Source organism: Loxodonta africana, chromosome 5, assembly GCF_030014295.1.
Source record: "Loxodonta africana isolate mLoxAfr1 chromosome 5, mLoxAfr1.hap2, whole genome shotgun sequence".
In the NCBI taxonomy this organism is placed as follows: Eukaryota; Metazoa; Chordata; class Mammalia; order Proboscidea; family Elephantidae; genus Loxodonta; species Loxodonta africana.
The window spans coordinates 109415536-109442620 of NC_087346.1; the positions used below are offsets into that span (position 1 = coordinate 109415536).

The 27085-nt window shown below is 37.6% G+C and overlaps 1 protein-coding gene across 1 annotated transcript in view; it reads right to left on the bottom strand.

Annotated features, from left to right (window-relative positions):
* GABRB1 (gamma-aminobutyric acid type A receptor subunit beta1) overlaps positions 1 to 27085 on the bottom strand; it is a 508700-nt gene that overhangs the window by 302056 nt on the left and 179559 nt on the right. Inside the window, exon 4 of the mRNA XM_064285862.1 lies at positions 16541 to 16761. Within this exon, the coding sequence (XP_064141932.1) occupies positions 16541 to 16761 (221 nt within the window). The remainder of the gene's footprint in view (positions 1 to 16540; positions 16762 to 27085) is intronic.

A 27085-nucleotide genomic window follows, 5' to 3' on the forward strand; every position in this document is an offset into this window, starting at 1 on the left:
AATGAAGTTCTTTGCACTTGTATTATCCACTCTTTAATTGAAAACGCATAAATATGTAAATAACATATATCTGGTGGGTTTTTGGGTCATAATGCTTTAAGTGGCACTCATTAATCTTTAGGATTTTTACCTTAGTTAGTGAAGTGTAATAACCTAGATTTTCAAAGCAATCCATTGTTTGGGTTCTAGACTGATACATTTCTCTCTGTCTTCAGTAATCCTTTGATGTTTACTAAGAACTAACAACTCTGCTTTAAGCAACTTTATATGAATTTGAAAAAATAGGCATAAGAAATATGAAGGTTTACCACTTGTAAAAGATAAAACCTTAAAGTCTAAAGATTTGAACTCTATCCACTGAACTAATATTGTAAACCATTGAACTAACAGATTGTAATTGTTAATTCTGATTCTGCAGCCCTAAACGAATGCCTTGAGGTCTTGCCTGCATGCCCTGCCATGACCACCTTGCAGTAAACAAAATGAGTTTATGTGACATAAACTTGAGCATTACAGCTAAATCCCACAGAGTACGTGTCATTAGGAGTAATCAATCATTGGAAGAGGACATCATGTTTGGTAAGGTAGAGGGCTAGTGAGGACGAGGGAGATCCTGGGTGAGAGGGATTGGCATAATAACTGCAACAATGAACTCGGACGTGTCAGCAATTGTGAGGACGGCATAGGACTGAGCAATGTTTCCTTCTGTTGTACATAAGGTTGTCATGAGTTGGAGCTGACTCAATGGCAGATGTTTATCTGTCTATCTTGCAATTAGAAGAAAATGAAGTGGACAGCTCTATCAGCTTCAATTAATGGCTTCCTTACAGGTTTGCTCTATTCCAACAGCTCTATTCCTGTCTTTATTAAAAAGGAAGAAAAAGTGTTTAGGAAAGGTAAACTTAAAATTCTCCTAAGAGAGCTAGAGAAGTAAATACTGATTATTTGGACAAAGTGCTGAGTCTCTAACTGTCTCTGTCCTAGAAAAGACAAAGCATGTTCCACTTGGAAAAGCAACACTGGCTGTTTCTAAGTGGGGAGGTAGGAGGGTGAGTCCTGTAGGAAAATATTGTTTTCTTCTCCAAATGTGTGTTTTGGGTTGAAGAACTCAGAAGGATGGGACACTCATTCAATACATATAATACTCGTTGTCCCATTACTTCTTTTAGATGCAAGAAAGCAGTATTGAGTTTACTGCAAATACATAACATTAACTCCGATAAGACTACATAGGTTGATATAAAAAATAAGGTAATATTTTTCTAAAGATCTGGCCTTAAAAATATTTTTTACTGTATTTTAGTGGTTTATATCCTTTCAGAAATCCTCTGTGACATTTCTGTTTTATTTTAAAGAAGACTAAACCCATTGCCAGTCTAGTCACTTCTAACTCATGGCAACTCCATGTGTATCAGAGTAGAACTGCTCCATAGGGTTTTCTCGACTGTAAGTTTTATGGAAGCAGATCACTGGGCCTTTCTTTCAAGGTGCCACTGAGTGGGCTCAAACTGCCAGCCTTTGGCAACCCTGTTGGACAGAGTAGAACAACCTTTAGTGACCCCATAGGACAGAGTAGAGCTGCCCCACAGGGGTTCCAAGAAGCACCTGGTGGACTCGAACTGCTGACCTTTTGGTTAGCAGCTGTAGCTCTCAACCACTACACCACCAGGGTTTCCTTTAGGTTGATAGTTGAGTGCAAATCATTTGTGCCACTCATGGACCTTATGGTAATAGGATTCCATATATATATATATATATATATATATATATATATATATTCCATAAACGCCAGGTTACATCGATACAAAATACTCTGATGTGAAATCTAGAATGTTATAATGTCATAAAACTTTAAAATAAAAGTGATATATTAAGCTTAGTAGTTTAAGGTGAAAGTTTTAGGTTTGAGAAACATTCTCTGACTTCCTTTGGTATACAAAATAAGAAACCGAGTTGCAATAGTGCCAAGTGGTAGCTTCTGGGGCAGCCATTACACAATCTGGGATCCTAACACTGATTGAAGGAAAGCTAGCTTTAGCTTGGTGTCTCAAAAGGTTAAAGGTTAGTAAATAAAACTTAGGCTTTTATTTTGATGGTAATTATTATTATGTAAGTAGCATGATTTTACTATTTAAGTATAATGCATGTAGCACATGGGTTATAAGTATTCACATATCTGTTACTCTGTGTCAGTGACTGTTATGTCTTTAACTTCTATTAACTTATTTAACCTTGATAAGTATCCCATAAAATAAGCAATATTTTTGTCTCAATTCTATAAGCGAAGAAATGTCATTGTAGGTGTAATATGGACAAGCATTTTTTAAACTTTAATAATATATGTAGTTTAGATTTATTTTAATGTCTAAAATAATGATTTTCCACAAACAGAGCTAAAAATACATATATGCATATACATAGACATACACATACAGTCATGCGTACAAAAGTAAAAAAAAAACTGAGTCAATATTTTTAATTGATACGCAATTGTGGAAAAATCATGGAGTGGTACTGGAATAGTGAAATTGGAAATGATCGTTTAATGAAATAAGTTGAAGGCACTGGAAAGATTACTTTTAAAATTTCCAAAATGGTTGTAAAACCTAATATGTCCTCTTGGGAAATGCTGTCATTTGTAATAATATAACTAAAAAACCAAACCCAAACCCAATGCCGTTGAGTTGATTCCAACTCATGGCGACCCTATAGGACAGAGTAGAATTGCCCCACAGGGTTTCCAAGGAGCACCTGCTAGATTCGAACTGTGGACCTTTTGGTTAGCAGCCATAGCACTTAACCACTACGCCACTAGGGTTTCCACAATAATATAAAGGATCTAAAATTCATACCATATTTCTAAGATTTTGGTTTTCCTTTTTGTTCTCTCGTTCCTTCCTTCTGTCCTTCCTCCCTCTCTCCCTCCTTCTTTCTCTCCCTTCTTCTCTCCCTCCCTTTTCCTTCATTCTTTTCTTCTTTCCTGAGAGTTTATATTGGATGTTCTTCCACAAAAGCCTCAATTAAGGTTAAGAATTTGAGTAGACATCGTCCTTTTCTAGATTATTTCTGATCATTGTTTCTATATCATCTTCCACATTAATTTAATAGAAGAACTTTAATCATGATAAAATATCCACAGACCGCATGGTCACATAACAGCTGGAATAACCACATCATTATTTAAATTACTTGCTTAGTTTTGAATTAGTCATAGTGCCATATTTACCAAAAAAGAAACCCTAACAAATATTTCATCATAAAGTTTTCCATATAAAAATAGATCAACAAAGAGCATTAAAAATAAAAATTAAAAAAGAAAAAAAAAAAAAACCCATGAAGCAAAAATAGCCACCCTTTTACTCAAGAGCATTTTCAATAGCTTTCTCTGTACTCCTCTGATCAAACTCTAAAATATAAGTCAGCTACACTGGAGAGAAAAGCAACATTGTGCCCTTTGGTGGGAATCATAAAGAAAGTCTCCAGGCGTTCTTTTTAATAAAGCCAGCTACCTATTCTTTACGCATGGCCTGTTTTTCTCTCTTCCATTTGAAGCAACAAGTTTCTTTCTCTTAACAGGTTGCATTTGTCAAGATCAGCCAGTCCTCTTCTGCAAATATGACATCAGCCCACATATTCATTCTCTGCAATTGACTCAACAATATTTTTGCCAGGCACATCTTACAATAAGCTCAGTGTGATCTGTCCAGGACTCTTGAATATAACCACAACCACCTCTGCACAGGGAAAGTCACTGGGAAAGAGAAACCATTTTTTTTTTCCTGGGTATACAATCAATGTAGAGCGCTAACATGAAACATTTAGGACCCTCAAACTGCTTTAAAAATCAATAGCAGCGTTATTTTTTGGATCTGTATTATCAAGATAATTGCCTCTACTTTTTACTGTGCTTTATCTTGAGAACCAAGGCAAGACGAGATGGTCCTCAAAGGAATAGGCGGAAACTCTGTCTTTCTCTTATATTCAAGAGGCATAGCCATCGATTTTATTCTCACAAACAACCCATAGTCAGGCACTGTCAAGAACATCAAAAAATTGATTTAGAATAGACCTAGGTAAGCAAATGTGGTGAGGAAGTTCTCAAAATCCACAACAGGTCACAGGTTTCTGTTTAACACAGACTTTCATTTCTGAAACCTGAAGCAGTGAAGCTTCCCTTTGGAAGTTGGAGTCAATAGTGTGTGTTGGAGAACATGGAAAAATCATGTCCATTTTTGCAAGCTCACACATCTGCCAGAGCTATGCCCGTTTATGTCATGCACCTTCTGTACTTATTTTCATTTCTATAATGGTAAACAATGAAATCATCGTACATAGAAAATGATCTTCCTAGAAATGATGTGTATAGACTGTGAAAGGGTAAGACTTGGGTTAAAACCTCTCTTTCAAAATTTATGTTAGCTTTGCAAAATCACTTTACCAGGTTCAGAGAAATGGGTACAGCATGTTACCTCTCTTTGAGCAAAGGTAAGGAATATGAATATATATATATGTGTTGGTTACAGTGGAAGGGAAATCCAAAAACGAATAAAAATGTCTATGGGGGAAGAAGGGAATGGGAAGGGGAGGACAGCAATGGAAGTAAAACTTCTTCTATCTTATAATTTGACTTTAAAACCAAAACCAAATCCATTGGTCTCGAATTGATTCTGACTCATAGAGACCCTATAGGACAAAGTAGAACTGCCCCATAGTGTTTCCAGAGAGTGCTGATGGATTCAAGCTGCTGACCTTTTGGTTAGCAGCCTGAGCTCTTAACCACTGCGCCTCCAGGGCTCCAATTTGACTTTATAACCATGTAAATGTTTTACAGGATTATGAAACAAAATTAACTAAAAAAAAAAAAAAAGCAAAATGAAGCAAAACTCTAAATGTAACTTAAAAAGTATTAATTTGACTGCATGTCCTAGATGGGATATAGACAAAAGTCATTGTTGTTGTCAATTCCAACTTATAGTGACCCCATGTACAACAGAATAAAAAATTGCCACATTCTGTGCCATCTTCACAGCTACATTTGAGCTCATTTTTGCAGCCACTGTGTCAACCCATCTCATTGAAGGTCTTCTCTTTTTTGCTGATCATCTACTTTACTAAGCATGATGTCCTTCTCCAAGAACTGGTCCCTCCTGATAATATTTTCAAAGTATGTGAGATGAATTCTTGTCCTCCTTGCTTCTAAGGAGCATTCTGGCTGTACTTCTTCCAAGACAGATTGTTTATTCTTCTGGCAGTACATGGTATGTTCAATAATCTCCGACAACACCATAATTCAAAGGTATTAGTTGTTCTTTGGTCTTCCTTATTCACTGTGCTGCTTTCACATGAGTATGAGGTGATTGAAAATACCAAATTTCTTGGTACAGACAAATGAGTGCTTCCAGTGTTTCATCTGTTTCCTGAAACATGTCAGTTGGTATTCCATCAATTCCAGGAGCCTTGTTTTTTGCCAGTGCCTTCAGTGCAGCTTGGATTTCTTCCTTCAGTATCATTGGTTCCTGATCATATGCTACCTCCTAAGATGGTTGAATGTCGACCAATTCTTTTTGGTACAGTGACCCTGTATTCCTTCCATCTTCTTTTGATGCTTCCTGAGTCGTTCAATTTTTTGCCCATAGAATTCTTCATTATTACAACTTGAGACTTGAATTTTTTCCTCAGTTCTTTCAGCTTGAGAAATGCCAAGCATGTTCTTCTAAGTTTTGGTTTTCTAAGTCTAGGTCTCTGAACATATCATTATAACACTTTGTCTTCTCGAGCTGCCCTTTGAAATCATCTGTTCGGCTCTTTTTATTTCTTCATCTCTTCCATTTGTTTTAGCTACTCTGTGTTCAAGAGAAAGTTTCAGAATCTCCGCTGACATCCATTTTGGTCTTTTCTTTCCTTCCTGTCTTTTTAATGACCTTTTGCTTTCTTCATGTATGAAGTCTTTGATGTCATTCCACAGCTAGCCTGGTCTTTGGTTATTAGTATTCAGTCTGTCGAATCTAGTCTTGTGATGGTCTCTAAGTTCAGGCAGGATATACTCAAGGTTGTACTTTGGCCCTCATGGACTCATTCCAATTTTCTTCAGCTTCAACTTGAACTTGCATATGAGCAATTGATGGTCTGTTCTGCAGGCATCCCCTGGCCCTGTTCTGACTGATTAAATTGAGTTTTGCCATCATGTCTTCCCACAGATGTAGTTGATTTGATCCCTGTGTGTTCCATCTGGCAAGGTCCATGTGTATAGACGCCATTTATGTTGGTAAAAAAAGGTATTTGCAATGAAGTAGTCACTGGTCTAGCAACATTCTATCATGTGATCTCTGCCGTTGTTTCCATCACCATATTTTCCAACTACTGATCCTTTTTGTTTCCGACTTTCACATTCCAATCACCAGTAATTATCAGTGCATCTTCATTACATGTTTGATAAATTTCAGCTGATAAAAATCTTCAAGTTCTTCATCTTTAGCCTTGGTGGTTGGTGCATAAATTTGAGTAATAGTTGTATTAACTGGTCTTCCTTTTAGGTGTATAGATATTATAATAACGTTGGTAATTTTATTTTGAAACTATATATATACATATATATATATATATATAATAGAATAGCCGTAATCAAACTTGCTGACATTGGGTCAATTCTGACTCATATCCATCCTATAGGACAGAATAGAACTGCCCCATAGGGTTTTCAAGGCTATAATCTTTAGGGAAGCAGACTGCCACATCTTTCTTTCAAAGAGTGGCTGGTGGATTAGAACTGCCAACTTTTCAGGACCTTTTGGTTAGCAGCCAAGTACTTTAACCACTATGCCACCACAGCACCTTTAAATATACTTATATATATATATATACACACACACAAAAAAAAGCAAACTCATTGCTGTCGAGTTGATTCTGACTCATAGGGACTCTACAGGACAGAGCAGAACTGCCCCACAGGGTTTCCAAGAAGCAGCTGGTGGATTGAAACTGCCAATCTTTTAGTTAGCAGCTGAACACTTAACTACTGTGACACCAGGGCTCCATATACATACACACACATATATGTATGTATATATGTACATATGTATATATATATATAGTAGTCATATGTATGTACATATGTATGGATGCATGTATATATATACATATGTATACGCTGTGTGTGTGTATTTAACATGATAAAGTAAATAAAAAATCAAGTTAACATCATTAAAAAAAACCTGTTGCCATCTTGTTTATTCTTACTCATGGTGACCTCATGTGTTACAGAATGGAACTGCTCCATAGGGCTTTCTTAGCTGGAAGCAGATCACCAAGTCCTCCCTCTGTGGCACTGCTGGATAGATACCAACTGTCAACCTTCAGGTTAGTAGTTGAGCGCAAACCATTTCTGCCACCCAGGGAACTTGTTAATATCATTAGGAACCAATATTTTCAATGGAAGAGCAAAGAAACATAAAATACAAAATCAAAGAGTTTAGTAAAAACTCTGTAATCTTAAATTTGAATTAGAAATGTTAGTATTTTCTCTGTTTCTAGAAACAAACCAAAAACCAAACCGGTTGCCATAAAGTCAATTTTGACTCATGACAACCCTACAGGATAGAGTAGAACTGCCCCACAGGGTTTCTAAGGAGGGCCTGGTGGATTAGAACTGCCAACTTTTTGTTTAACAGCTATAGCTCTTAACTACTATGCCATCAGGGTTTCTGTTTCTGGAACAGGGAATGTATAAGTTGAATCTAGAATATCTTGATGTATTGGGAAACAAGGAAGCTATCAACAACTACTGAGATCATCTTAAAAGAACTCAGGAAGGATAGAGAGAGAGGGAAGCTGGCAAAATTGTCACGAAAGGAGAGACTAAAAGGGCTGACTCAATGGGGAAGAGCAGGTGGGAGTACGGAGTAAGATGCATGTAAACTTACATGTGACAGACTGATTGGATTTGTAAATGTTCACTTGAAGCTTAATAAAAGTTAATAAAAAAAAAAAAAGAACTCAGGAGACAACTTCGAAGAGCTGCTTCTGGCCAAAAATAAGACAGAGTGAACATTAAAAATAACAATAGCTGCAATGGATTAAAACAGCCATACATGTTAAAACCCAGGCTTTCTTAATGATAAACAAAACAAACAACAAAATGCCAAGCCTCAATGGTCAAGTTTGGGGGATACTAGATAAACAACTTGCCATTTTGAAAACTGCTAAATAAAAGGAAATAAGCATTTGTCTTATTTTTACTGCACTAACTATACTTTAATTCTTATTTATAAAATAATTATAGATAATAAGAAATAATAATAAAGAAAGAATAATAGAGTATCATCATTCTGCAAACTCTAAATACATTTAGGCAATGATCTTCAGTGGCTTCTAAAACCACTAGATAAAAATTAATGGGATTCACAGCCTCCACCAGTCTGAGCCCAGAAGAACTAGATGGTGCCTGGTTACCACCACCAACTGCTCTGACAGGGATCAAAATAGAGGGTCCTTCACAGAGCAGGAGAAAAATGCAGAACAAAATTCAAATCCACAGGAAAACCCAGGCCTATTGGTTTGACAGAGGCTGGAGGCACCCCAGAGACCATGGCCTTTAGACAACCTTTTAACTCAGAACTGAAGCCACACCCCAAGTTCACTTTTCAGCCAAAAATTAGACCAAAAAACTAAAACCAAACCCATTGCTGTTGAGTTGATTCTGACTCATAGTGACCCTATAGGACAGAGTAGAACTGCCCCATATGGCTTCCAAGGATCGCCTGGTGGATTTAAATTGCCAATCTTTTGGTTAGCAGCCATAGCTCTTAACCACTACACCACCACAGTTTCCAGAGATTAGACAGGCCTATAAAATAAACAATAACAATAACACAGGTGAGGAGCACACTTCTTAGATCAATCAAGTATACGAAACCAAATGGGTAATCCAAAAGCAAAGCTGAGAAGGTAGGAAGGAATAGGAAAACTGGACGAATGGGAACAGGGAACTCAGGGTAGAACGGGGAAGAGTGCTGACACATTGTGGGTATTGCAACAATTGTCGCAAAACAATTAGTGTATAAATTTTTGAATGAGAAGCTAATTTACTCTGTAAACTTTCACCTAAAGCACAATAAAACTAAAAAGAAAATTAATGGGATTATTTTAATGAATAGATCAGGCTGTCAATACCTGAATGTGCTGATCAATCTTGACATCGGACAAAGAGAGACAGCAGACATTTTGTGTTTTGTGATAGAAGTACAGAATACTACCTATGAAGTAAGCTTGCCAAAACAATAACAACAACAAAATAATTGACCTAAATCTGATCAAGCTTCACATAGGGACAGAGGAACACATTTACGTCAAGTAGACACAATCAGAAAAGATAACACTGTTTCTTCAAAAAATAAATTACAAGGGATAGGGAGAGGATCACCTGTGTGATCAAAGAGACAATTTATCAGTTAAATGCGATGTGTGTACTTATTGGAATCTATCTTCTAAGAGTAAGCAAATAAAAACTTATGAGATAGGAAAAGTTACTTTAAATTTCCCAGTATTGGTGTCTCCAGAACGAGAATAATGGTACATACTTCATAGTGTATCTCATAATAATACTATGTACCTCTATCTCTTTGAAGGTTAAATATGACAAAATGGGTAGATCATTTAGCACACTGCCTGACATACACACTTTCAATTATTTATATACATGCATATTGGTTAAATTCCATATATGATTGATATTTAATTTAGAATATTAGTTAAAATGATGCCTTATATATATCTTACTATGTATATGCTTATAGGTATGTGCACACAGGCAAGACACACTCTAAAACAAACATCCTGAGTCCTAACATGAGACAATATTGGGCTGGAAAGCTTTTCACTGCGCATTCTCACATGGCTCCTCAAAATCACCTGGCCCTGGGCTGGGTTCTGCTAGGTGGTGAAGAAAAGAGGCATTGTGGAACTCTGAAGAGAAATCCATGCCAAAGGTTAAGAGGCAAGGCAAAAACAAGGACAATTTTAGCAATGTTAAATACTCCACTGAATATCTTCCCAGAATTAAGTCATTCTCTGCCTCCATTTTCAGGGAAAGATAAAACACAGTCTTTCAGCACCCATGTGGCTGGGCCTTGGAGGGAATCAGTGTGTACAGCCAGCTGGAGCACGACTGGACAAGAGGAAGAACACATCTGGTCATTAATAGTGATAACTGATCTTTGGTTAAAGCAATGAGTTAGATATAGGAAATAATATTGCAGCTGACAACTATTGAGAGCCAGGTGATTGCATCCTAAAATTTTTATTTCAATTTTAAAAACATTTAGTGGGCATCTATTTGGTTTGCAAGATGGGATACAAAGATTAAACAAATACAGTTCACATTTTCAACAGACATACAATTTTGTTTACATTACACTGCATGAAAACTGTACAAATAACTCTAAGACATAGAAAGAAACATTATAAAAGAGTTATAAATCCTATGGGCCTACATGAGATTACATTGTAATAGGATATTCGATGAGAGAAGGTGTTCACCAGGTTAGGAAGATTGTGAAAGTCTTCACAGAGTAAGTGGAATTTGAGAGACACTTTTAAGAAAAAGGGCTAAGTTGAGAGAAAGTGGTGGGGTGAGGGAAAGAGTGTTTGGGGGCAGAGAAGGCAGGGCATTTCAGTGGGACCATAAACTGCGATGAAGTCATGTCTCCCATCAGATGCCATTCTGTTATTTAAGAATATTTAGAGTATTTATGCAACATCTGATTTGACATAGCTCCTAGAAAATGACCAACTCTATTCTTGTGGCTTAATATAAATTACATTATAGTATCTCATATTGTGTTTGAATATAGGGAAAAAAAATTGTTTAGTGTAATGACATGGTCTTTTAATTACAGAATACCTGGCCAAAGGGGTTTTTGGTTTCACTCAGGAAATACCATAAATCTAACCATTGTTGAAAACAACCTATCAATGTATAACCTCGTTTCACGGTTAGCATTAACTGGACTTACCGAAAGGAATGAGGCAAGCAATTTCATTTTCCTGATTACCCATGTCTAAAGTAAGTACAGCTATACATATGCCAAGGAAGATGATACATGATAAGAATTTTCTACTATGGGTGTTTAGGAACTGATACATGGCAGATATTCTTTAAAAATGCTATTACAAAGAAAAATGCAAATTGTCATTTTTAAGGCTAGGAAATCTTGCATCAGAGGAATTAAAATGGACATTACTTTTCCTCCTCATCTCCCTTCATCCGTACTGCTTCCCTCATAGGTTTGGTTTTCTTTTCCCTGTTGATCGTAAATATCCCAGAATGAGGATAAAGCACTGTAGAGTGAGTATGACATCTGGAATCAGAGGATTCAAGTTGGGCTTCAACCCCACCATTTTCTAACAGCTTGAACTTGAACAAGTCATGCAAATTTACTGAGCCTCAGTTTTATCATTGCACTTGTTGTTGTTGTTGTTATTAGGTGCCACTGAGTCAGTTCCGACCCATAGTGACCCTATGCACAACAGAACGAAACACTGCCCAGTCCTGCACCATCCTTACAAGCATTGTTATGCTTCAGCTCATTGTTGCACAGCCACTGTGTCAATCCACCTCGTTGAGGGTCTTCCTCTTTTCCGCTGACCCGGTACTCTGCCAAGCATGATGTCTTTCTCCAGGGACTGATCCCTCCTGACAACATGTCCAAAGTATGTATAATGCAGTCTCGCCATCCTTGCTTCCAAGGAGCATTCTGGCTGTACTTCTTCTAAGACAGGTTTGTTCGTTCTTTTGGCAGTCCATGGTATATTCAATATTCTTCACCAACACCACAATTCAAAGGTGACAATTCTTCTTTGGTCTTCCTTATTCATTGTTGACCTTTCACATGCATATGATGCGATTGAAAATACCATGGCTTGGGTCAGGCGCACGTTAGTCTTCAAGGTGAAATCTTTGCTCTTCAGCACTTTAAAGGGGTCCTTTGCAGCAGATTTACCCAGTGCAATGCATCTTTTGATTTCTTGACTGCTGCTTCCATGGCTGTTGATTATGGATCCAAGTAAAATAAAATCCTTGACAACTTCCATCTTTTCTCCATTTATCATGATGTTGCTCATTGGTCCAGTTGTGAGGATTTTTGTTTTCTTTATGTTGAGGTGCGATCCAAACTGAAGGCTGCGGTCTTTGATCTTCCTTAGTAAGTGCTTCAAATCCTCTTCACTTTCAGAAAGCAAGGTGTCATCTGCATAAAGCAGGTTGTTAACGAGTCTTCCTCCAATCCTGATTCCCTGTTCTTCTTCATATAGTCCAGCTTCTCGTATAATTTGCTCAGCTTACAGATTGAACAGGTATGGTGGAAGAATACAACCCTGGCACACACCTTTCCTGACTTTAAATCAATCAGTATCCCCTTGTTCCGTCCGAACAACTGCCTCTTGATCTATGTAAAGGTTCCTCATGAGCACAATTAAGTGTCCTGGAATTCCCATTCTTCTCAATGTTATCCACAGTTTGTTATGATCCACACAGTCGAACGCCTTTGCATAGTCAATAAAACACAGGAAAACGTCTTTCTGGTTTTCTCTGCTTTCAGCCAGGATCCATCTGACATCAGCAATGATATCCCTGGTTCCATGTCCTCTTCTGAAACCGGCCTGAATTTCTGGCAGTTCCCTGTCGATATACTGCTGCAGCTGTTTTTCAATGATCTTCAGCAAAATTTTGCTTGCTTGTGATATTAATGATATTGTTCTATAATTTCCACATTTGGTTGGATCACCTTTCATCATTTTATCATTGCAGTAAGGAGCAAACCATCCCTAACTGATTATTTGGAAGATCATACGAAAGAATGAATTAGGGGTTATTAGGAAAAGGAATAACAAACCTCTGAGGGAAGAGGTTGGGAGAAGACAGGGGAGAAGGAAAAGGGAGATATCAGAGCTGATGTGACGCTCTTATATAGAGAGTTGGAGCCATAAACAGATCAAAGTGTAGATAAGACAGGAAGGGTTTGTGTTTCTCTTTAGAAGGTCTATGCCTATTCACAGGCTATAAGCTACAAACCATTGTGTTGTCCTTGAAGAGGAGAAAGTGATGTTGCACAACTTGGAAGGAGATGTTGACTTCTAGGTACATTTGAGAGGCAGTGTAATGGGAAAGGTAGAGGTATGGGAAACATGAGACCTGATTTTAGCTCAACTCTGCCATTACTTTATTGTGTTCCCTTAGCTAAGCCCTTCCTCCCTTTGGGCCCTCAGTTTTCCCATTTGTAAAATGAGATGTATTGAACTTCATGGTTCTCAGATATTTTTCTTCCTCCACATAATTCCCATAAGTTGGGAAATGCCAAAGTGAGACTCTATAAACTGAGAATGCTACCTACATTCTTGTTTGCAAAATGTTGCTTTAAAAAAAATTCTTGAAATGTGGCGTCTGGGGTCTTAAATGTTAACAAGCGGCCATCTAAGATGCATCAATTGGTCTCAACCCACCTGGAGCAAAGGAGAATGAAGAACACCAAGGTCACACGACAACTAAGAGCCCAAGAGAGAGAAAGGGCCACATGAACCAGAGACCTACATTATCCTGAGACCAGAAGAACTAGTTGGTGCCCGGCCACAACTGATGACTTCCCTGACAGGGAGCACAATAGAGAACCCCTGAGGGAGCAGGAGATCAGTGGGATGCAGACCCCAAATTCTCATAAAAAGACCATACTTAATGGTCTGACTGTGACTAGAAGAATCCCGGCAGGCATGGTCCCCAAACCTTCTGTTGGCACAGGACAGGAACCGTTCCCGAAGACAACTCATCAGACATGAAAGGGACTGGACAGTGGGTAGGAGAGAGATGCTGATGAAGAGTGAGCTAATTATATCAGGTGGACACTTGAGACTGTGTTGGCATCTCCTGTCTGGAGGGGGGATGGGAGGATAGAGAGAGTGGGAAGCTGGCAAAATTGTCACGAAAGGAGACTGGAAGGGCTGACTCATTAGGGGGAGAGCAAGTGGGAGTAAGGAGTAAAATGTATATAAACTTATATGTGACAGGCTGACTTGATTTGTAAACGTTCACTTGAAGCTCAATAAAAGTTAATAAAAAAAAATTCTTGACTATTCGGGGCACTTATACAGGTTGAGTAGCTTACTGAGTTGTCATAGAATTATTCTTCTAGAATACTTCAAAAGGGTAATTCATCTCTTTACACCTTGAGTATATCTGATAGAAGTATTACATAGGTAGCAGAAAAATTAATACCAATTTCCAGTGTATGCACCATCACTAATGACCACCTTTGATCTCAAATTAGTAGATTTTTTTCTGTAGTAATTGCTGCTAGACTGAAGGGAATTGTTAGTTTATTTCACCATTCTTCTGAGAGATTTTTAGGTCATAGGTTTTTGACTGGTGTTGAAAGGTCTTGGAGTATCCGAGGAGTGAAAAAATTCTAAAGGTCATTTTGCCAGGATTAATGGATGACATTTTACTATGAAACTTAAGAGAAAAACTATCAACTAATAAACCAAATATTAGGGTAAGGTCAGAATTTCAGTCACAGCTACATTTTTTCACTTGCTTATTGTTTTTGTGTCAGTGAACTTAGCATCATGGTGCATGCAATGACTTTAGGGTACTTATGACACAGTGGGTGCAACAGTGGGCTCAAACTTGGCACAGTTGTGAGGATGGCTCAGGACCAGGCAGTGTTTCACTTTCTTTTACATAGGGTCGCTATGAGTTACAACCAACTCTACAGCACCTAACAAAAACAACATGACCACCCTGAAATTGTAGGAAAATTTTGGATATATTTGAATTTGCGGATATACAGTTTTCATCATCTTCTCAAAGGAATATCAAATCATGAGTAGAAAGGTTAAAGAACCACCACTTTATATATCCTACAATAAAATGTCACAGTTCAGATAGTTCTTTGGTAGAAATTGAAGTTACTTTTAAAACATAGCCTAAATTTTTTAGTAGGACTTTAACTACTTTGAGGTTAATAATTTGCCTTCAGCTTTATACTTGATTCTTAAAACAAAAACATAAAAGCACTATGGTGCCAAACATTAGTGAGATAAATTAAAGGTAGCCTAAATAAATGAAGATATATATCATGTTCATGAATTAAAAGACTCGATACATTTTTTAAAAATTTTGTTAAATATATATGTAACAAAACATTTACATGTCAGCTATCTAAGACTTAATATTTTTAAGATGTCAGTTCCCCCCCACACTGATGTATAGTTTCAATGCCATCTCAATTATAATCCCAGCAGGATTTCTTGGTAGAAATAGACAAGAAGATCCTAAAAGTTACAGGGAGATAAAAAGGATCTAGAATAGCCAAAGCAATCTTGAAAAATAAGTACAAAGCTGGAGGACTTACACTACTTGACTTCAGGACTTACTATATGTGGAGCCCTGGTGGTGTAGAGGTTAAGAGTTTGGCTGCTGACAAAAAGGCCAGCAGTTCAAATCCACTAGTCACTCTTTGGAAATCCTATGGGGCAATTCTACTCCGTCCAAAAGGGTCTCTATGAGTCAGAATTGACTCAATGGCAATGGGCTATATAGGGCTGCTATGGGTCGGAATCACCTTGATAGCAACAGGTTTTTTTTTTTTTTTTTTTTGGTATACAGCTACAGCAATTAAAATAGTATGATACTGCCTAAGAATCAACAAATACACTGATGGAACAAGATCCAAAAAGTCCATTGCCATTGAGTCAATTCTAAGTTTCCAAAGAGCAGCTGGTGTATTTGAACTGCCAACCTTTTAGTTAGCAGCTGAACTCTTAATTACTTTGCCACCAAGGCTCTTAATGGAACAGGATAGAACCCAGAAGAACACCCCCACTTATATGCTCAAAGGCATCAAAACAATCCAATGAGCAAAGGAGAGGCTTTTTAACAAACAGGGCTGGAATAGCTAGATATCAGTATGGGAGAAAACTGAATCTCAGCCTCTACCTCACATACAGACACACACAACAAATATCAATTAATATATGGACCATAGACCTAAACATAAAAACTAAAAACTAAAGCTTTTAAAAGGAAAAATAAATAAACCCACTGTGGAGCTTGTCAAAGTCACCACAAAATATTTTCCTACTTTTTCATCAAATGTCTTCCCAATCCACTTTCATAATTAAGTAGCTATATGCAGCACCTAAAACATCTTTCAGCTCAGTCTGGTTGTTACGTGATAATCAAGCAATTGGCTAAGAAAAGATATAACTTCTAGAACAAACTAGATGTGAAATATGGCTGGTAAAAACATATTTTCTTATTACTATACTTATTATTTGGAGTTCAGGGCAAATAATTCACTTACCTTTGATGGAGAGAGTTGCCTAGATTGAGCTCAAATTGTTCTAAAAGACCATTTTCTGGTCTTTAGTACAATTTTATTATAAATATGAGAGTGTCTGTATACTCTTCTACTTGCTTCTCTCACCTCTGCCCCTTCTAAAAGTAAAACAACAGCAACAATAACAGTAAAACATGCAACATAGAGCCATTTACCGGAGTCCATAGAGAACTGTTCCATCTGGATGCAGCCGGATCATTCGGTTTTTCACCGTAACCCCATGCACAAATGATTTCTTGTCATTCAGAAAGTAGGTGTCTGGTACCCAGAGCTGGTCAGCTACCCTGTTGTCTAGCGTGAGGTTTAGTGGGATTCCAGAATAAGAAAGTCTTTTGTCTTTCCAAGACTGCTGGAAATACATGGTGAGTGTATAGTCCTGTGAAATAAAAGAATCCAAAAAGGAATTTTACTACCATCATCATCTAAAGCCTTCTGTTAAAAACTTGTTAACGTGTGGTATTGTAGGTGCCCAGAGACCCACCATCTCCCCGTCCCCAAAGAGATTATATTTTAATACACTTAAATTTGCATCTCCAAGTATAGTGCACTCAATAGGTTAAAAGTACTAGAGCAATACTTGAACTTATACACAAGCATTTCCACCATTATAGAGTAAATACATTCAATTGAATTTTATGGTTTGAAGGTAAAGTAATGATTTCATGGGGAAAACAATAAAGGGACTTTGTACTGAGAGATCCATGTTCACAAAAGGTCATCTCTGGATATGATATTTACAGCACTATTTGGGGGGAATGTTTGCTAAATAATAGCAATGGATGTACTCAAGAGGCGAGAGTGTTTTTCAAATTGCAAATGTCCTTTGAATGACTAGTGCTTTGTTTGATTAGCCAAGTTTATCAATTACCATTATATGGGTCTTTCTAGAGAATTACAACTTGTCTATCAGCCCTGAGTTTATAAAGCACCTGCAGATAGAAATGTTTTATTTGGCTTGAGAACTTACTTCAGTGGTGGAACTGCAGTTCCTCTCTGACCTCATTCCTACTTCTTTTTAGGATCTGGTTTGAATTCAGAGTTAGGGTTCTACCTGAGAATTTGTTTCCTCGCCTTCTGTAAAAAATTATCCTAAGGACATCCCTCTGTACTTTTCTTTTTGCTCAGGTTTCATCAGACAGTGAGAGAAAAGGAGGATTTGGGCTCAGTAAATGGATCAAGCTACTGAGAGGGAATGGTGATGATAACCTGAGAGTGTTAGTTGTCATCTGCTGGTAAAGAAAGATTCCTACTAACGCCAAATGTTATTGTCCATTGAAAGAAAATAAATGGTAGCAGTAAAATCATAAATTCTTTAAGATTTGGGTCCCAGTATAATAAAAACAGAAGGTCCACATTTTTTTAAAGGACATTTATATGCCAGTAGTGACTTTTTGAATGTCTCAGGAACTGTTGAAAAGACACTGAAATACTCCTATACAATTTTACTGACATCATTAGGTATAGTCACTAGCTGAGAAACATTGACTCAGATCACGCTTCACATCTGGGCAAACTGCATTTCAGCTAGACCCTGAAATGGATAAGTATACATTTCTGAAGAATCCTAAAAGATAAAACAATATTTATTGTGAATAATAAATACCTTTAACCATTATATTCAAGAATGCTTACGTTGTTGACTCAGAAAACACCTTGCAATAATTTTAAAAGATTTTTTCTTTTTCAATGTCAAGAAGACTTTCTCTTCACTATTACTCATACAATACTCCCCTTTAAAAGTCTAAAACCTTATTTCACCTTACCTTCATCTACAGAAGAGGAAGCTAGAGGGTTATATACAAATCTCTCCTCAATTGCTACCATTCTCATTTGTACCCTCTTGATGTTCTTAACACTATGCCCTTTTGGAAGAAAATGATTTGGACAGATTCTGCATCTTAGTTTCCAAAACATCTTGATTCCAAGCTCTATCACGTTAGATATACAACCATGGACAGCTAACCTAACTTCTTATACCTCAGGTACCTTATTTCTAAAATGAAGTTAATAGCATTTTACTGATGTATTGTGAGCATCAACTGAGAAAATTAAGGTGAAGGCACTTTAGAAATTGGACCATGCTAAACAAATAAAAGATACTGTCTTAAAAATTGTTCATTGCTGGGTATAGATGAATTCACACTGCCAAATTACTTGAAGTCTTCATATCTTCTAAAGCATACCTATTTTTAAAGAGATGTTTATGAAACAGTTTGTAGGCAGAAGATCTCTGTTGGCCATGGAAATAAACAATTAGCTGTGATCAATTCTAAGTCCTGGTGTTAGGTTCTTATTTGTAATTCAGGCAGCGTAAAAAAATTAATAAGTAGCCAAAAATTATGTTGTCGTAAACTTTGCCTTGGTAATCAGCACAACTGACAATGCAACACACGTTTCAGGACTCACAGTGAATCCTCACTTGCTTCCAGATTATCAGGGGTGCTACAGAGAATTTCCACAAAATGAGACCTTGTGGGGAAATTCTTACTCTACAATTCTCCTCAATAAAGAACATTTAATCTGTAATGGGGAGAAATTTTATTACTGTGACATATAAAGGATTAAGATGGCAAAATAAGACTGTAATGATAAATGTTATAATTAAAATGCAAGTGTGGTGAGTAAACAATAGAGTAGAAAAAAGAAAATAACGTAAACACCAGTGATCGCTGGATAGATATCAACATGTTTGTGTGTGTGTGTAGACTTCTTTCCTTCCCTCTCTGAGGACTGATTCCTGTAGAGAGAAAACTATAAGCGTGTGGTGAGAGTTGTGCTCTACACAACTTGCTATTTTCAATAAATATTGAATAAAAATCACATCACAGTTCTTAATTAAAGCAATATAATTTACACTATTTACATTAAGAAGTAACCAGTGAAAAATTTATATACACTAGTATGTTACATTTGGAAGTGGCATAACCCCACTGCCATTGAGTTGATTCTGACTCATGGCGACCCCATGAGTTACAAAGTAGAATTGCTCCGTAGGCTTTTCTTGGTAGTGATCTTTAGGGAAATAGATCCCCAGGCCTTTACTCTGTGGCATTGATGGGTAGGTTCAAACCACCAACATTTAGATTAATAGTCAAGAGCAAACCATTTGTGCTACCCAGAGACCTTGAAGTGGGGTGAGGTGGGACAAATACCATTCAGACCTGTTCTTCCTATCCATTTTTAGGGTTATTATCCTGATCTAGGAAACCCTGGGTGGTGTAGTGGTTGAGAGCTACAGCTGCTAACCAAAAGGTCAGCAGTTTGAATCCACCAGGTGCTCCTTGGAAACTCTATGGGGCAGTTCTGTCCTATGGGGTCGCTATGAGTCAGAATCGACTCAACGGCAATAGGTTTGGTTTTTTTTTTTTGGTATCCTGATCTAGGACCTGATTCTTTGATAAATGGAAATGTAGACATATGCAGTTGATAATCTTTTTGGAGATAAGGATAATTATGGGGAGAATGGTGAACACCATGGAAACACCTAGAACACAGCAATATCTACTTTTTGTACTATCTGTGTTATACTACATGCATGACAGTAATCCCTTTCTCCCGGAGAATGCTCCATGCTCTGGTTTTCCTAGTCCTCTCATATCTATTACCACATTCTGTTCTCACAACAACCTGTGAGATAGGCAGCTATGAGATAATTTATTACTTCCATGTCAGAGAGATAATGTACTGTTTTTAATATAAATTATTCTTTCTATCTAAACCTTATATAAATACTAACAGTGGTGACAACTGAATATACTAAAGCCTAAGATTTCATTTTACTCTATTTTTATCTGGAAAAAAGGCTTAAAAATGCTGTATTTTGCTCTCCCACACAACAAATTTTCTATTAATTCTTTAATAGTTCGAAGAATAAGTACTTTAGAGAGGATGGGAAATCTTTCAGAAGGAAATTAAGGTATTAATATTTAGTCCAAGAGCATTAAAATCATCTGTCTTGCAGGTATATTGACAAGTGATCAACCAGCTTTCTCAAATGTGCAAGCTACTCCCTGAGAAGAATTGTGACATATTTAGAAACTGTGGGCCATAGGGGATTCTTTGACACTGAAGCAAATTAAGGGTGTGAGGTTGCTAATCAAATTGGTCAGGCTAACTCAGGCATGAGAGAATTTAATTCATTGGGGAAAGGCAAGAGAGAAGATATCAAAGCAGTAGTGTTCAATAAAACTACAAAAGAACCTACTTTTAAAGTCTAAATGAGTGTAAAGTTGCAAGAAAATAATTATATTAAATAGAAGTAATTGTTTGGGGAAATGAAAGTAACATTATTTTTTTAAACTCTGGTGATTTTGCCTCCCAGGGGACATTTGGCAACGTCTGGAGGCAGTTTTGTTTCTCACAGCTGGGGAAAAGCCTGTGCTACCAGTATCCCGTGGAGAGAGGCCAGGAATGCTGCTTAACATCCTGCAATGCACAGCATAGCCCCCCACGATGAAGAATTTGGCTCAAAATGTCAATAGTACTGAATTGGAGAAACAACATCTTAGATAAAAATATCCTTCTCTTTATTGTCAGTAAATAATCTCACAATCTTTTATCATTATTTATTGTGATAAATAAATATATACCCTAAGTTCCTAACATTGAGCTAGGGAATGTTGATGTAAGATGGTTTGTAGTTTTACTCTAAGAAATTATTTGATTAAAACGTTCATTAATTATTTAGCACTGGGGTAGGAAAAAACAGCCATATATTTTCGGCAAATATACTGAGTCATGAATCTTAGCAGGATGAGCTCTAAGAAGACCACAGTGTGCTTGAAAAGTGAGAACCCCTTATTACTACCTGCCTCTACAATCAGCATACATCTCAGGCTAATTACGTAAGTGAAGAGACCAAGTATTGCCTCAACATCTTAAAATAATGCACGCACTCCAAGGGACCATATAAGCAATCCCTCCTTTTCAAACTGTTCTCAAGAATGGCTTTATTACGGTGTTTTAGAAAGAACAAAGGCTCTTGTACACATTTGTATTTTATTTTTCATTGATTTCAATATACACCATTAGAAGTCCCAAGCACAACCCCTCTTCCCTGCAAAGTATTGAGACCAGTTTAGTTGAACTCAGATCTGCTCTTTCCAAAGCTGAGGCTGCTTTCCCCAAAGGCTGACCATAGTAGAGCTGAGCATCATTCCCGTCTACAGTCCCTTCCCTAATGGAAACTGCCTTGCCTACAACACCTGCTGACTGACGGAGCACAGCCACATTCTATATCCCATGACCCTACCTTCTTCCCATGTTGGCCAGGGCTGCTGAGAACAGAGTGAGACACCTGATTCAAGAGTAGCTGATCACAGGCAGGCAATAAACCTGTGCTCAAGATGAAGGTGAAATAGAACAGTCAAAATCCTTTCCCAAGAATCTGCTGTTGGACAAAGAAGAATCTGAGACAAGAGTTGTGGGATCAAGAGCAAAGGTATGACATAGAACAAGAGCTGCACTGCTATTATGAGGTTGTGAGAAAGGAGAGTATGAATAAAAAGAGAGAGCAAGTTTAGAGAGGAGGAAAGAAAATGGGGAAAGGTATAGAAAATAGCTGAGTGAGGCAGAGTCAGGTATGGATAAGAGAAAGAATAATCAAGTTCCTGAAGACTTTCTATTTCTAGCTCATGTGAGGTCTAGACATGTTCAGTACCCTCTTTGTATCATTATGCACCCTCTTTGTATCATTATAACAAACTCCACTTTCCTTAAGTTGATCCCATTTTTCTTTCCTCCAACTAGAAAAAGCCATAATAATGATGCTTATGAACATACGTATCAAAATCTTATAATTAATAATCATAGCAATTAACCCCCAAGGAAACTTCAATCATCTAGTCCATCTCTCTGATTTTAAAAGGGAGGTATTATGAGACAGCTGAGACCCAGAAATGTTAAAGGACTTAACAAAAGGACGACATATTTAATTTTGGTTTTGTTTATTTCCCAGAGGAGCAAGAAGAGAGATGGGGCATATATTTACTTCCTATCAAGACATTTCCACATGAAACACAGTGAAAATTATCAAGAACAACAATTAACACCTCTTACAAGGATGGGGAAAAATAAAAATAACCCAACTTGCCTCTCATGAAAACAAGGTTTAGTGAAAAATGGTCTAATAAATAAACCAATTTAAGCTGTAATTGAAATAAACCACACAACATCTGTTCCTAATGGAACCTCCTGTTTAAATGAATGTTTCGTATGTCAGTGTCACTACTAAGTACATTCTGCAGCAGAAATTCATCATTGTACTCTCCAGGTTTGCTGTTATAATCTGTTATCCTTACATCATTTAGAATTATGTAAACTATGTGTTTGTTGTACTTATTCCTTAGTGATCTTATACTACAATACCTTTTAAACACATGCATTCTTCATTACCATTGCTAGCAAAGCCCATATTCTTATTTATTATTGATGTTTCTCAACAACTGTAACTTAGTACTATGCCTCAGGGAACACATCTGCTTTTAAATTTGCTAATCCTAAATGGAAGCCCTGGTGGTGTAGTGGTTAAGAGCTACTGCTGCTTACCAAAAGGTCAGCAGTTTGAATCCACCAGGCATTCCTTGGAAACTCTATGGGGCAGTTCTACTCTGTCCTATAGGGTCGCTATGAGTTGGAATCGACACGACGGCAATGGGTTTAATCCTAAATAGCCCCATTTGTTCTATCCATCTGTGTAGTCAGATTTTTTGTTAGTCTTCTGTTGTCTCCTGAACAATTTTAGTATCAATCAACACAGTGGGTGACAAAAGCATTTTAGAGTTACGGCCCTATACAAAGTGAGACTCACCCACGGAAATCACATGAGGCACACTGTAACACCAGTGTCATCTATGATGTTGACATGACAAATAGACTATGCATTTGTGTTCCAGTGCAATGAACTCCATGAGATTCATTATCCGGAACTTTAAAGCTACACTAATGTAAGGATTTTAGTATTGTCATCTAATATTTACTCTAAAAACTACAAAGGTTCATTTTCTTTAAAAGTTTAAAAGCATTTTTTCTATCCAACGAATCCATTTGAATTCTTAAAATAGGAATAATGAAATTTATGTTTCACACAGTGACAGTTTTAGTGTTGTATATTCTAGAATCTAAATAACCAGGTTAAAATAATTAGAATTGTTTCCATGGTAAAATATAATTAACTGTTAGGCCTGAAGCAGGGAATGTTTTCTAGAACTTTCTGAGCTAAAAATACCTTAGGTTATTAGAATGATTAATTCATTCTGTTAACATTTAATGATTGTTTACTATATTTAAGGAATTATATTATGCAATGCTATATCCCCAATGCTACATTCACCATTCATCTGTCAGTTTGTTGTACTGTGGTAGCTTGTGCGTTGCTATGATGCTGGAAGCTACGCCACCAGTATGTTAAACACCAGCAAGGTCATCGATGCTGGACGGATTACGGTGGAGCTTCCAGACTAAGATAGAATAGGACGAAAGGTCTGGTATTCTACTTCTGAAAATTAGCTAATGAAAACACAATAGATCAAAAAGAATATTGTCTAATATGGTACTAGAAAATGAGTCTCCTACGTTAGAAGGCACTCATATTACCCAGTGGCTGCCAAAATGGATCTGAGCATACAAATGATCAAGAGATGGTGTATGACCGGCAATGTTTCATTTGTGGAACATGAGGTCGCTATATGTTGGAGGCCACTCAATGGCAACTAACAACAACAACAATTCTGCTAAATGCTGAGAAGAAAAAGTATTCCTGTATCAAAGAGTTCATAAGCTGGTAGGTGAGACTTAGCATTGCTAATTTTCAGGACATCCCACTGTCTCTGTAAGCTTCTCAGTTCTTCCATCTCTTGTGTAATCAGCTCCCTACATGAAATTGCCTCCATTTAAAACACTCAGAAACCTCAGAGTGGTTTCTCTTTTCTTCATTTGCAGCTGCCTGGTAAAGGAGACAAGATCATTGAGTAGAAGGATATTAGTTTAACAAGCTCTGGCATTAACCTAGAGAATAAATAAGTCAGGGTTGCCTTAACACAGCACTAAAAGGGAGATAGAGGAAAGGATAAATATATGAGATACTTAGGATAGGAACTGGGGGCTGTCTTATTCATGCAGTACTGCTCTAACAGAAATACCACAAGTGGATGGCTTTAACAAAGAAAAATTTATTCTCTCACTGTCTAGTAGGCTACAAGTCTAAATTCAGGATGCCATCTCCAGGGGAAGGCTTTCTCTCTCTGTCAGCTCTGGAGGAAGGTCCTTGTCATCAGTTTTCCCTTGGTCTGGGAGCATCTCAGCGCAGGAACCTCAGCTCCAAAGGATGTGCTCTGCTCCTGGTGCTGCTTTCTTGGTGGTATGAGGTCCCCAAATCTCTGCTTGCTTCCCTTTCATCTCTTGTAAGATAAAGGGTAGTTTAGGCCACACCCCAGGGAAACTCCCTTTACTTTGGATCAGGGATGTGACCTTAGCAAGGGTGTTACAATCCCACCTTAATCCTCTTTAACATAAAATTACAACCACAAAATGGAGGACAACTGCACAATACTGGGAATCATGGCCCACCCAAATAGATACACACATTTTTTGGGGGACATAATTCAATCCATGACAGGGACTTTTAATATTGTGAGATTAGGGAGGTAATCCAATGTAATATGTAAATTATCAAACAATATCATTAATATCACACTCAAGTAAAATTTGCTGAAGGTCATTCAAAAGTGGTTGCAGCAGTGCATCAACAGGGAACTACCAGACTTTCAAGCTGGATTTAGAAGAGGACATGGAACCAAGGATATTGCTGATGTCAGATGGATCTTGGCTGAAAGCAGAGAATGCCAGAAAGATGTTTATCTGCGTTTTATTTACTATGCAAAGGCACTTGACTATGTAGATCATAACAAACTATGGATAACATTGCAAAGAATGGGAATTACAGAATACTTAATTGTGCTCAAGAGGAACCTGTACATAGACCAAAGGCAGTCATTCAAACAGAATAAAGAGATTGAAAATCAGGAAAGGTGTATGTCAGGCTGGTAACCTTTCACTATACTTATTCAATCTATATGTTGAGCAAATAACCCAAGAAGCTAGTCTATATGAAGAATTCATCATCAGGATTGGAGGAAGACTCATTAAGAACCTGCAATATACAGATGACCAACCTCACTTTCTGAAAGTGAAGAGGACTACTTGAAGCACTTGAAGCACTTACTAATGCAGATCAAAGACCACAGCCTTCAGTATGGATTACACCTCAGCATAAAGAAAACAAAAATCCTCACAAGTGGACTAATAAGCAACATCATGATAAACGGAGGAAAGGCAAGTTGTCAAGGATTTCATTTTACTTGCATCCACAATCAACGCCCACAGAAGCAACAGTCAAGAAATCAAAGGACATATCACACTGGGCATATATGCTGCAAAAGATCTCTTTAAAGTGTTAAAAAGCAAAGATGTCACCTTGAGGACTAAGGTGGGCCTGAATCAAGCCATGGTATTTTCATAGTATTTTTGCCTCGTATACATGCGAAAGCTGGACAATGAATAAGAAAGACCAAAGAAGGATTGATGCCTTTGAATTATTGTGTTGGTGAAGAATATTGAATATACCGTGGACCGCCAGAAGAATGAACAAGTCTGTCTTGAAAGTACAGTCCAGAGTGCTTCTTAGAAGAAAGGATAGCAAGACTTCTTAAGTACTTTAGACTTATCAGGAGGGACTGTAAATCTTTATGGATGCTGACTCATAGTGACCCTACAGGACAGAGTAGAACTGCCCCTTAAGGCTTCCAAGGAGTGGCTGGTGGATTTGAGCTGCCGGTCTTTTGATTAAAAGCAGACTAAACTCTTAACCACTACGCCACCAGGGCTACGACAAAGTAAATCTTCCCCAGAGGGTTTCCAAGGCTGTAAATCTACGGAAGCGGGCTGCCACGTCTTTCTTCTGGTGGCTTCAAACCGCAGAATTTAGTTAGCAGCTGTGCACTTTAACCATTGCACCATCAGGGCTCCTTGGTAAATTTCTAGGATATGATAAAAGTATATGAAGTTTAAAACAAACCTTCCCTTTAAAAAAAAAAAAAAAATTTCCCTTTAGGGATGAATTAATAGTGACTTTATACAAAATATTAATAGACATGTTTTGAATTATATCAAGTCAAATATCATTGATAGTTCCAGCAATAACTCCAGTCACTTTGGAAGTATAAGACTACTTAGGATGTTGTCATTAGTTGTCATGGAGTCAGCCTCCAACTCATGCTGACCCCGTGCACAATTGATCAAAACACTGCCTGATTCTGTGCCATCCCCATATCTGGTTGCAGACTGGACTGTTGTGCTCAATAGGATTATCATTGATTGGCTGATTTTCAGAAGTAGTTCATCAGGACTTTCTTCCTTGTCCATCTTAGTCCTGAAGCTCTAGTGAAACCTGTTAAACATCATAGCAACACTCAAACATCCACTGACAAATAGGTGGTGGCTGCACCTGAGGTACATGAGGTACATTCCGCGTGGGAGACAATCCTGCTCTCCCACATGGAAGGCAAGAATTCTACCACTAAACTACCAATGCCTCCAAGGCATAAAAGCTTTAAAAATGGATCTCGAAGGGCGGGGCCAAGATGGCTGACTAGGTAGATGCTACCTTGGATCCCTCCTACTACAAAGACTCGGAAAAACAAGTG